This window comes from Heptranchias perlo, chromosome 2 (genome assembly GCF_035084215.1).
Source record: "Heptranchias perlo isolate sHepPer1 chromosome 2, sHepPer1.hap1, whole genome shotgun sequence".
Taxonomy (NCBI): Eukaryota; Metazoa; Chordata; class Chondrichthyes; order Hexanchiformes; family Hexanchidae; genus Heptranchias; species Heptranchias perlo.
The window spans coordinates 167,991,625-168,003,634 of record NC_090326.1 but is presented as its reverse complement, the minus strand read 5'-3'; the positions used below and the strand labels follow the sequence as shown (position 1 = coordinate 168,003,634).

General features: G+C 56.1%; 1 protein-coding gene across 1 annotated transcript in view; it reads right to left on the bottom strand.

Annotated features, from left to right (window-relative positions):
• Window positions 1-471: 471 nt before the first annotated feature.
• hgh1 (HGH1 homolog (S. cerevisiae)) overlaps window positions 472-12,010 on the bottom strand; it is a 55,452-nt gene continuing 43,913 nt past the window's right edge. Inside the window, 3 exon segments of the mRNA XM_067999507.1 lie at window positions 472-1,954; window positions 3,632-3,754; window positions 5,293-5,384. Coding sequence (XP_067855608.1) covers window positions 1,742-1,954; window positions 3,632-3,754; window positions 5,293-5,384 — 428 coding nt within the window. The 3' untranslated portion in view covers window positions 472-1,741.

The window sequence follows — 12,010 nt, the reverse complement described above, 5'->3', positions numbered from 1 at the left end:
AGCAATGAACTGTACTACGATAATTAAGGCGATAGATGGAGAACAACGATTTCCTCTGGTGGGGGGAGTCCAGAACAAGAGAGGGTAACCTTCGAATTGGAGCCAGGCCGTTCAGGAGTGAAATCAAGAGGCACTTTTTCACACAAAGGGTAGTGGAAATCTGGAATTCTTTCTCTCCCCCCCTCCCCCTTACCCCCAAAAAGCTGTTGAGGCTGGGGTTCCATTGAAAATTTCAAAACTGAGATTGATAGATTTGTGTTGGGCGAGGGTATTAAGGGATATAGAACTGAAGCGGGTAGATGGAGTTAAGATACAGATCAGCCATGGTCTAACTGAATGGTGGAACAGGCTCGAGGGGCTGAATGGCCTCCTAGTCCTATGTTCCTACGTCAACAAAGTCCCTTTAAAAAAAGGGAGCGAGCCAGGATTGAATGCCGTGGGGACTGACGACAGACGACTAAACGCTGATGCTTGCGGCCATAGGAATTATTTTATTTACAGTTATCAACAGAGTTCAGCATTTCCCAGAGAAACCTGTTACAGACACAGTGGCCTCAGAGGGACATCAGGCGTGCGTCCATCTGATTTTAACTTCAGTACAGATGAAGGGAACAGAGAGCCTGGCGAATAGGAAGATAAAAGAACAAACGAAGTTGCATTTACATAGCACCTTTCACGACCTCAGGACGTCCCAATGAAATACTTTTGAAGTGTAGTCACTGTTGTAATGTAGGAAACGTGGCAGCCAATTTGCGCACAGCAAGATCCCACAAACAGTAATGTGATAAATGACCAGATAATCTGTTTTAGTGACGTTGGTTGAGGGGTAAATACTGGCCAGATCTCCTCTGATGCTCTTCAAAATAGTGGCCGTGGGCTCTTTCACATCCACCTGAGGGGACAGATGGGGCCTCAGTTTAGCGTCTCATCCGAAAGACGGCACCTCCGACTCCCTCAGTACTGCACTGGGAGCGTCAGCCTAGATTTTGTGCTCAAGTCTCTGGAGCCCACGACCTTCTGACCCAGAGTTGAGAGTGCTGCCAGCTGAGCCACAGCTGACAAAAATTGGAAAAGGAGGTGGGGGCGCATGATGATTTTAAAACCACTTCTCCCCACCCCCCACAAGAGGTCAGATCGGGACACTCGCAGGGCGGGGGCTTCTGTAGGGCACGAGCTGCTGGAGTTGGTTCACGCAGCACCGCAGTTAGGCGGCACTTCAGCTGGCTTATCGGTCCACACCGACGCAGACTTGGGACTAACAGGGACCAGGACAGAGGTGGTGACAGGGACAGCCAAGGTTTGGGAGACTGATACGGGAGTGTTATCGGAACGGACTCAGTGGCAACTCCACATTTTCTTCAGTCTCCCTCCATTGAATAAATTCCCTCCTTCACTTCCCCGGACTTTCCGCACCACACTCCACTCCCCGATCGTGGGGCCAGAAGAACGGTTGCCTGGTGCCTCCAGAGGAAGCGCACGGAGTGCTCTGATGGGGAATTCCCTGGGGGGGGGGGGGGGGGGGGGAGGAAGGAGGAGGAGCGCCTGCGTCTATTTGTCAACATGCCAACATCACAGCGGGTAGTATGGCTGGCGCCAGTCCGCGCTACCAGACCGCGTTGTTTTGAGAATACACTTACAAACATGAGACGCCCACCGACTGAACTACAGCGAATGAAGGATCACAGAGTGCTCTTCAGACCAGGTTTTTCAAACGCCATATGCTCAGTCCAAGGCCATTACATCACCTCTCCAGTCCCTCTGGGGTTTCCCCTCGCGTTCTCTGCCCGCGCTCTTGCTCCTCCTCTTCCCTGCTCTTCAGTAGTTGTTCTTTTTCCTCTGCAATCCGCTTCTGCTCTTCCTCGTCCTGCTGCCTCAGCTTCCCTTCTATCTCCTCGGGAATCTCCACCTCCAACAGATTCTCCATCCCGGCCTCGGGCTCGTCGGAGATCAGCAGCTGGGTAAGGGGTACACAACCAGCTCACATTAACCAGGATCACGCGGGATATGTCGATCATGATATTGTGTCGGTCCTGGCTCAGTGTTAACTCTCTCGCCTCGGAGTCAGAAGGCTGTGGGTTCGAGTCCCACTCCAGAGACTTGAGCCCCATAACCCAGGCCGACACTCCCAGTGCCAGTACTGAGGGAGTGCTGCACTGTCGGAGGTGCCGTCTTTTGGATGAGACGTTAAACCGAGGCCCCATCTGCCCCCTCAGGTGGACGTAAAAGATCCCATGGTGCTATTTGAAGACGAGAAACGGAGTTCTCCGCGGTCTCCTGGCCAATATTTATCCCTCAACCAAATCATTAAAACAGATTATGTGTTTCTGGGATCTTGCTGTGCGCAAATTGGCTGCTGCGTTTTCCTACATTACGAGAGTGACTACACTTCAAAAGTACCTCATTGGCTGTAAAGTGCTTTGGGACGTCCTGAAAGGAGTTATATAAATGCAAGGCTTTCTTTATGATAAATGTTGAACTGCCAACTTGACACCTGCACTTCCTCATTCTGCCCCATCCCTCATTTCTCTCCTTCCTTCCCGAAGGATATGCCAGGTATAGTTCCTCAGTCGCCTGCAGCTATCTGCAACTTTGACCAATCTTCACGCGAGCCTAGGCAGCAACACTTGGTGGGGTATGCGAACATGGGGGAGGGTAGCAGTCGAGTTCGATCCTGCACCCACCAAAAGTCCAAACACATAGCATTCCGGCTGGGGATAATGCATGGTGATCAGGAGTGGAAATCCTTGCTAATATCCCCCCCCGCTGCTGAGCCCAGGTACCCCGAGAGTAAGCTGTAGCACGGCCAAGTGTGGCCCAGCTGCGATCAGCTAACTCGGCACAGGCCAGGGATCAAACTTGGGGCCGACTGGCTCTCGTGGTTCAATACAGGGAGCTGCCATAACCGGCAGGGCCGTGGAGGTGGGGGTGGCTCTGCCTCATTGTCTGAATATAATTCAACCCCTAATCAATGAATACCGAAAAATCGTCAAGTTAAAGGAATGAGCTTGTATTTAAGGAAGAAAGAACTTGCATTTATATAGCGCCTTTCACGACCTCAGGATGTCCCAAAGCGTTTTATAGCCAATTAAGTTTTTTTTGAAGTGTAACCACTGTTGTAATGTAGGAAACGCGGCAGCCAATTCGCGCACAGCAAGATCCCACAAACAGCAACGCGATAAATGACTAGATCAACTGTTTCAGTGATACTGGCTGAGGGATAAATATTGACCAGGACACCGGGCAGAACTTCCCTGCTCTTCTTCAAATAGCACCGCGAGACCTTTTACGTCCACCTGAGAGGGCAGACGGGGCCTCGGTTTAACGTCTCATCCGAAAGACGGCACCTCCGACAGTGCAGCACTCCCTCAGTACTGCACTGGGAGTGTCGGCCTGGGTTACGTCAAGTCTCTGGAGTGGGGCTTGAACCCGCGACCTTCTGACTCGGGGCGAGTGCGCTGCCCACTGAGCCACTGTGATAGACAAAGAACAGCTGCTTGGGTGACAGGCCAGGAGCAGCCACTATCCCTGGAACTGTATCCCAGCTCAATCACCGCCATCGGGACAGGGAGAGAGAGAACTGGAGTGGGGGGTGGTGAGGGGACCCTCCTCTGGAGGCCTGCAGGGCCCGTACCTCAATCAGCTTCTCACACGCAGCACCAACATCCGGCTCCTTCTCCCACCTGTGCAACTCCCGCAGGATCACGTAGGCGTTCTTCTCCTTCACCATTTTACGTCCATTTTTCGTTGCCGTGAGCTACAACAGAAAGTAAGTGGCAGATTATCCAGAGCTACTGAGACACAGAAGTTCCAAAACAACTCACACAGGAGGGACAGATAGATTTTTTTGGTGAGACGAAACTTTCCTGGTGCTTGTAAAGGTGAGAGGAATGGATTATTTTCTTATTTGGCCACAGCATCAAACACTCCCAGGGCAGGTACAGCACGGGTTAGATACAGAGTAAATCTCCATCTACACTCTCCCATCAAACACTCCCAGGGCAGGTACAGCACGGGTTAGATACAGAGTAAAGCTCCCTCTACACCGTCCCATCAAACACTCCCAGGGCAGGTACAGGGTTAGATACAGAGTAAATCTCCATCTACACTCTCCCATCAAACACTCCCAGGGCAGGTACAGCACGGGTTAGATACTGAGTAAAGCTCCCTCTACACTGTCCCATCAAACACTCCCAGGGCAGGTACAGCACGGGTTAGATACAGAGTAAAGCTCCCTCTACACTGTCCCATCAAACACTCCCAGGGCAGGTACAGCACGGGTTAGATACAGAGTAAAGCTCCCTCTACACTGTCCCGTCAAACACTCCCAGGGCAGGTACAGCACAGGTTAGATACAGAGTAAAGCTCCCTCGACACTGTCCCATCAAACACTCCCAGGGCAGGTACAGCATGGGTTAGATACAGAGTAAAGCTCCCTCTACACTGTCCCATCAAACACTCCCAGGGCAGGTACAGCACGGGTTAGATACAGAGTAAAGCTCCCTCTACACTGTCCCATCAAACACTCCCAGGGCAGGTACAGCATGGGTTAGATACAGAGTAACTCAGGTTAGGCAGAGCAGTGTTTCTATACAGATTAAACCTCCCTCTGCAATGCTCCAACAATGTACAACTCCACCGCACCAGTGTGATATTTCCATTTCCCACACTATTGTGTAGCCTCTTGGAAAATTTATGCAGAGTAACGAGCCGTGCTGTAAAATTGGCTGTCCGTGTAGGCAGGACCGGGCTCGGCTGTGATGCCCCGCACTTTTGAATTTCCTAGATTCACACATGGGCAAGGTACCAGTGGGTTCTCTGTCGCTGGGGAGCCAGGGGAGGGGCAAGGCGGAGCCAGGGGAGGGGCAAGGCGGAGCCAGGGGAGGGGCAAGGCGGAGCCAGGGGAGGGGCAAGGCGGAGCCAGGGGAGGGGCAAGGCGGAGCCAGGGGAGGGGCAAGGCGGAGCCAGGGGAGGGGCAAGGCGGAGCCAGGGGAGGGGCAAGGCGGAGCCAGGGGAGGGGCAAGGCGGGGAACACTGGGCTAAATTTTAAGAAAAATTAAGGCAACAGGGTAACAATTTATCAGCTACACTAAAAAAGCAGGTTATCTGGTCATTTAGCTCATTGCTGTTTGTGGGATCTTGCTGTGCACAAATTGGCTGCCACATTTCCCTACATTACAACAGTGACCACACTTCAGAAGTACTTAATTGGCTGTGAAGCGCTTCAGGATGTCCTGAGGTGGCAAAAGGCACTGTATAATTGCAAGTTCTTTGTTTTTATATGTCGGTATGTACCAGGTTGATGGCCTCAAGGAGCATTTTGCGGATGTCTGGGTCCTCCTCGCGTTGCTTGTCCTCCGGCAGGTACTGCAGGTCAATGGGCAGCCCTACATCAGGATGCAGAGAGAGGGGCTAAAGGTCAGGAGGGAGGCTTCAGCTATCACTAACAATCGACATGCAACACCCGGAACTACAAAAAAAAAATTAATTATTTTCTGCTGGAAATCTAAAGTAAAAACAGAACACGGGGGCAATGTTTGGACCGGCAAAGGGAATATGCAATCTGGGGGGGGAACGGGAGGGGCAGTCTTGGACCAGAATGGGCGTCAGTTGCCTTCTGACCTTTCCCAACCACTGTGCCCCTCTCGACTTGCTCCGAAGGGCCCATCGACGCATCCATCGCTGCCTCCTGTTGAGCAGCAACCCCAACCGGCCCACCTCGCCGATCCCGCTCACTGTGTCGCTGGGAGCTAACCTGGCCGGCCGCTTCCCGTCCAGCTCGCCCCTGCCCCCTCGGGGGAGGCATCAATGTCCTCAGCTTCGACTGAAACTTGGTTCGTGGGTGGTGACCTTTGCCCCTTTCTGATGCCTCCCCACCTGCCCCTCCCAAACCGCCACCATGGTGGTGTGGGTCTGGTCACCAAATCACACCGTGGTCTCTGCCCCTACTTCTCCTCAGAGCGCCTCGCCTTGTTCCACATCTCTGGTCGACCCGTTAACATCCTTGTTCTCCACATCCCCGCGCCCCCCCACCCCGACCCCTGCTTATGGTTCTCGCCCAGATATCCTCCCCGCTTTCCTCCATCAGCCTCTGCCCCGAGCTACTGCTCATCCTCAGTAATATATCAATCTTCATCTCAGCTCTTCTCGCCTCGGAATTCACTGACTTCCTGCCCTCCCTCTCCCTCTCCATAAACCCTCACCCAGACTCACAGCGACCCCCTCGACCTTGCCGTCTCCCCTGGCTTCTCCACTCGGAAGGTCACGTGCACTAACATGGCCGCGTCCAACCACTTTGTTATATCCCTCACCACCCACACCCCCCCTAACCCCTTCTAAATCCGCTTCCTTCAGTGTCCGTCCCTGGAAAGAGAACACTGCCCCAAATCTCTGACAACTCCACTTTCCAAGTCCCAACTGTCTGGCCTTTGGCCCTCCATTTTGAGCAATAATTCTGCAGCCGTCAATCTGCTGAACCACTCCGACAGGTGCACCTTTGATGCCCCTTTCCCCAGGAAACCATGACTCTCTCCCACCCCGGTCAATCCCCCCGGTCAAACCCCGCTCTCCCCCCTTCACTCCCTCAAGTCTAAGGGGCGGAGACTCGAGTGTATCTGGCGCACAACTGGTTTAGCCATTCACCGTCAGATCTGACTGGACCAAATGAAGTATAATTGGGTCGTACACCCCTCTGCCAAAACTGCTCACTAGTCCAGGGTCATCCGGGAGGGCAAAGATACTCCCGGTTTCTCTTCCCCATTACCAGCCGTCTCCTTCCCTTCTCCACCACCAACCGTCTCCTTCTCTTCTCCACTACCGACCGTCTCCTTCTCTCCTCCACTACCGACCGTCTCCTTCTCTCCTCCACCACCGGCCGTCTCCTTCCCTTCTCCACCACCAGCCGTCTCCTTCCCTTCTTCTCCACCACCGACCGTCTCCTTCTCTCCTCCACTACCGACCGTCTACTTCTCTCCTCCACTACCGACCGTCTCCTTCTCTCCTCCACTACCGACCGTCTCCTTCTCTTCTCCACTACCGACCGTCTCCTTCTCTCCTCCACTACCGGCCGTCTCCTTCCCTTCTCCACTACCAGCCGTCTCCTTCTCTCCTCCAATACCGGCCGTCTCCTTCCCTCCTCCACTACCGGCCGTCTCCTTCCCTTCTCCACTACCAGCCGTCTCCTTCTCTCCTCCAATACCGGCCGTCTCCTTCCCTTCTCCACTACCAGCCGTCTCCTTCTCTCCTCCACTACCGACCGTCTCCTTCCCTCCTCCACTACCGACCGTCTCCTTCCCTTCTCCACTACCAGCCGTCTCCTTCTCTCCTCCACTACCGACCGTCTCCTTCCCTCCTCCACTACCGACCGTCTCCTTCTCTCCTCCACCACCGACCGTCTCCTTCTCTCCTCCACTACCGACCGTCTCCTTCTCTCCTCCACTACCGACCGTCTCCTTCTCTCCTCCACTACCGACCGTCTCCTTCTCTCCTCCACTACCGACCGTCTCCTTCCCTTCTCCACTACCGACCGTCTCCTTCCCTTCTCCACTACCGACCGTCTCCTTCTCTCCTCCACTACCGACCGTCTCCTTCTCTCCTCCACTACCGACCGTCTCCTTCTCTCCTCCACTACCGACCGTCTCCTTCTCTCCTCCACTACCGACCGTCTCCTTCCCTCCTCCACTACCGACCGTCTCCTTCTCTCCTCCACTACCGACCGTCTCCTTCTCTCCTCCACTACCGACCGTCTCCTTCTCTCCTCCACTACCGACCGTCTCCTTCTCTCCTCCACTACCGACCGTCTCCTTCCCTCCTCCACTACCGACCGTCTCCTTCCCTCCTCCACTACCGACCGTCTCCTTCTCTCCTCCACTACCGACCGCCTCCTTCCCTTCTCCACTACCGACCGTCTCCTTCCCTCCTCCACTACCGACCGTCTCCTTCTCTCCTCCACTACCGACCGTCTCCTTCTCTCCTCCACTACCGACCGTCTCCTTCTCTCCTCCACTACCGACCGTCTCCTTCCCTCCTCCACGACCGACCGTCTCCTTCTCTCCTCCACTACCGACCGTCTCCTTCTCTCCTCCACTACCGACCGTCTCCTTCTCTCCTCCACTACCGACCGTCTCCTTCTCTCCTCCACTACCGACCGTCTCCTTCCCTCCTCCACTACCGACCGCCTCCTTCTCTCCTCCACTACCGACCGTCTCCTTCTCTCCTCCACTACCGACCGTCTCCTTCTCTCCTCCACTACCGACCGTCTCCTTCTCTCCTCCACTACCGACCGTCTCCTTCCCTTCTCCACTACCGACCGTCTCCTTCCCTCCTCCACTACCGACCGTCTCCTTCTCTCCTCCACTACCGACCGTCTCCTTCTCTCCTCCACTACCGACCGTCTCCTTCTCTCCTCCACTACCGACCGTCTCCTTCCCTTCTCCACTACCAGCCGTCTCCTTCCCTTCTCCACTACCGACCGTCTCCTTCCCTTCTCCACTACCGACCGTCTCCTTCCCTTCTCCACTACCGACCGTCTCCTTCTCTCCTCCACTACCGACCGTCTCCTTCTCTCCTCCACTACCGACCGTCTCCTTCTCTCCTCCACTACCGACCGTCTCCTTCTCTCCTCCACTACCGACCGTCTCCTTCCCTTCTCCACTACCAGCCGTCTCCTTCTCTCCTCCACTACCGACCGTCTCCTTCCCTTCTCCACTACCAGCCGTCTCCTTCCCTTCTCCACTACCGACCGTCTCCTTCTCTCCTCCACTACCAGCCGTCTCCTTCCCTTCTCCACGACCGACCGTCTCCTTCCCTTCTCCACTACCGACCGTCTCCTTCCCTCCTCCACTACCGACCGTCTCCTTCTCTCCTCCACTACCGACCGTCTCCTTCCCTCCTCCACTACCAGCCGTCTCCTTCCCTTCTCCACTACCGACCGTCTCCTTCTCTCCTCCACTACCGACCGTCTCCTTCTCTCCTCCACTACCGACCGTCTCCTTCCCTCCTCCACTACCAGCCGTCTCCTTCCCTTCTCCACTACCAGCCGTCTCCTTCCCTTCTCCACTACCGACCGTCTCCTTCCCTTCTCCACTACCGACCGTCTCCTTCTCTCCTCCACTACCGACCGTCTCCTTCCCTCCTCCACTACCGACCGTCTCCTTCTCTCCTCCACTACCAGCCGTCTCGTTCTCTCCTCCACTACCGACCGTCTCGTTCTCTCCTCCACTACCGACCGTCTCCTTCTCTCCTCCACTACCGACCGTCTCCTTCTCTCCTCCACTACCGACCGTCTCCTTCTCTCCTCCACTACCGACCGTCTCCTTCTCTCCTCCACTACCGACCGTCTCCTTCTCTCCTCCACTACCGACCGTCTCCTTCTCTCCTCCACTACCGACCGTCTCCTTCCCTCCTCCACTACCGACCGTCTCCTTCTCTCCTCCACTACCGACCGTCTCCTTCTCTCCTCCACTACCGACCGTCTCCTTCCCTTCTCCACTACCGACCGTCTCCTTCCCTTCTCCACTACCGACCGTCTCCTTCCCTTCTCCACTACCGACCGTCTCCTTCTCTCCTCCACTACCGACCGTCTCCTTCCCTCCTCCACTACCAGCCGTCTCCTTCCCTTCTCCACTACCGACCGTCTCCTTCTCTCCTCCACTACCGACCGTCTCCTTCCCTCCTCCACTACCGACCGTCTCCTTCTCTCCTCCACTACCGACCGTCTCCTTCTCTCCTCCACTACCGACCGTCTCCTTCTCTCCTCCACTACCGACCGTCTCCTTCCCTCCTCCACTACCGACCGTCTCCTTCTCTCCTCCACTACCGACCGTCTCCTTCCCTCCTCCACTACCGACCGTCTCCTTCCCTCCTCCACTACCGACCGTCTCCTTCCCTCCTCCACTACCAGCCGTCTCCTTCCCTTCTCCACGACCGACCGTCTCCTTCTCTCCTCCACTACCGACCGTCTCCTTCCCTCCTACACTACCGACCGTCTCCTTCTCTCCTCCACTACCAGCCGTCTCCTTCCCTCCTCCACTACCAGCCGTCTCCTTCCCTTCTCCACTACCGACCGTCTCCTTCTCTCCTCCACTACCGACCGTCTCCTTCCCTCCTCCACTACCGACCGTCTCCTTCTCTCCTCCACTACCGACCGTCTCCTTCTCTCCTCCACTACCAGCCGTCTCCTTCTCTCCTCCACTACCAGCCGTCTCCTTCCCTTCTCCACTACCGACCGTCTCCTTCTCTCCTCCACTACCGACCGTCTCCTTCCCTCCTCCACTACCAGCCGTCTCCTTCCCTTCTCCACTACCGACCGTCTCCTTCCCTCCTCCACTACCGACCGTCTCCTTCCCTCCTCCACTACCAGCCGTCTCCTTCCCTTCTCCACTACCGACCGTCTCCTTCTCTCCTCCACTACCAGCCGTCTCCTTCTCTCCTCCACTACCGACCGTCTCCTTCTCTCCTCCACTACCGACCGTCTCCTTCTCTCCTCCACTACCGACCGTCTCCTTCCCTCCTCCACTACCAGCCGTCTCCTTCCCTTCTCCACTACCGACCGTCTCCTTCTCTCCTCCACTACCAGCCGTCTCCTTCCCTCCTCCACTACCAGCCGTCTCCTTCCCTTCTCCACTACCGACCGTCTCCTTCTCTCCTCCACTACCGACCGTCTCCTTCTCTCCTCCACTACCGACCGTCTCCTTCTCTCCTCCACTACCGACCGTCTCCTTCTCTCCTCCACTACCGACCGTCTCCTTCTCTCCTCCACTACCGGCCGTCTCCTTCCCTCCTCCACTACCAGCCGTCTCTTTCCCTTCTCCACTACCGACCGTCTCCTTCTCTCCTCCACTACCGACCGTCTCCTTCTCTCCTCCACTACCGACCGTCTCCTTCCCTTCTCCACTACCGACCGTCTCCTTCCCTTCTCCACTACCGACCGTCTCCTTCTCTCCTCCACTACCGACCGTCTCCTTCTCTCCTCCACTACCGACCGTCTCCTTCCCTTCTCCACTACCGACCGTCTCCTTCTCTCCTCCACTACCGACCGTCTCCTTCTCTCCTCCACTACCGACCGTCTCCTTCTCTCCTCCACTACCGACCGTCTCCTTCTCTCCTCCACTACCAGCCGTCTCCTTCCCTCCTCCACTACCAGCCGTCTCCTTCCCTTCTCCACTACCGACCGTCTCCTTCTCTCCTCCACTACCGACCGTCTCCTTCCCTTCTCCACTACCGACCGTCTCCTTCTCTCCTCCACTACCGACCGTCTCCTTCTCTCCTCCACTACCGACCGTCTCCTTCTCTCCTCCACTACCGACCGTCTCCTTCTCTCCTCCACTACCAGCCGTCTCCTTCCCTCCTCCACTACCAGCCGTCTCCTTCCCTTCTCCACTACCGACCGTCTCCTTCTCTCCTCCACTACCGACCGTCTCCTTCCCTTCTCCACGACCGACCGTCTCCTTCCCTTCTCCACGACCGACCGTCTCCTTCTCTCCTCCACTACCGACCGTCTCCTTCTCTCCTCCACTACCAGCCGTCTCCTTCCCTTCTCCACTACCGACCGTCTCCTTCTCTCCTCCACTACCGACCGTCTCCTTCTCTCCTCCACTACCGGCCGTCTCCTTCCCTCCTCCACTACCGACCGTCTCCTTCCCTCCTCCACTACCGACCGTCTCCTTCCCTTCTCCACTACCGACCGTCTCCTTCTCTCCTCCACTACCGACCGTCTCCTTCTCTCCTCCACTACCGACCGTCTCCTTCCCTCCTCCACTACCAGCCGTCTCCTTCCCTCCTCCACGACCGACCGTCTCCTTCTCTCCTCCACTACCGACCGTCTCCTTCTCTCCTCCACTACCGACCGTCTCCTTCTCTCCTCCACTACCGACCGTCTCCTTCTCTCCTCCACTACCGACCGTCTCCTTCTCTCCTCCACTACCGACCGTCTCCTTCTCTCCTCCACTACCGACCGTCTCCTTCCCTCCTCCACTACCAGCCGTCTCCTTCTCTCCTCCACTACCGACCGTCT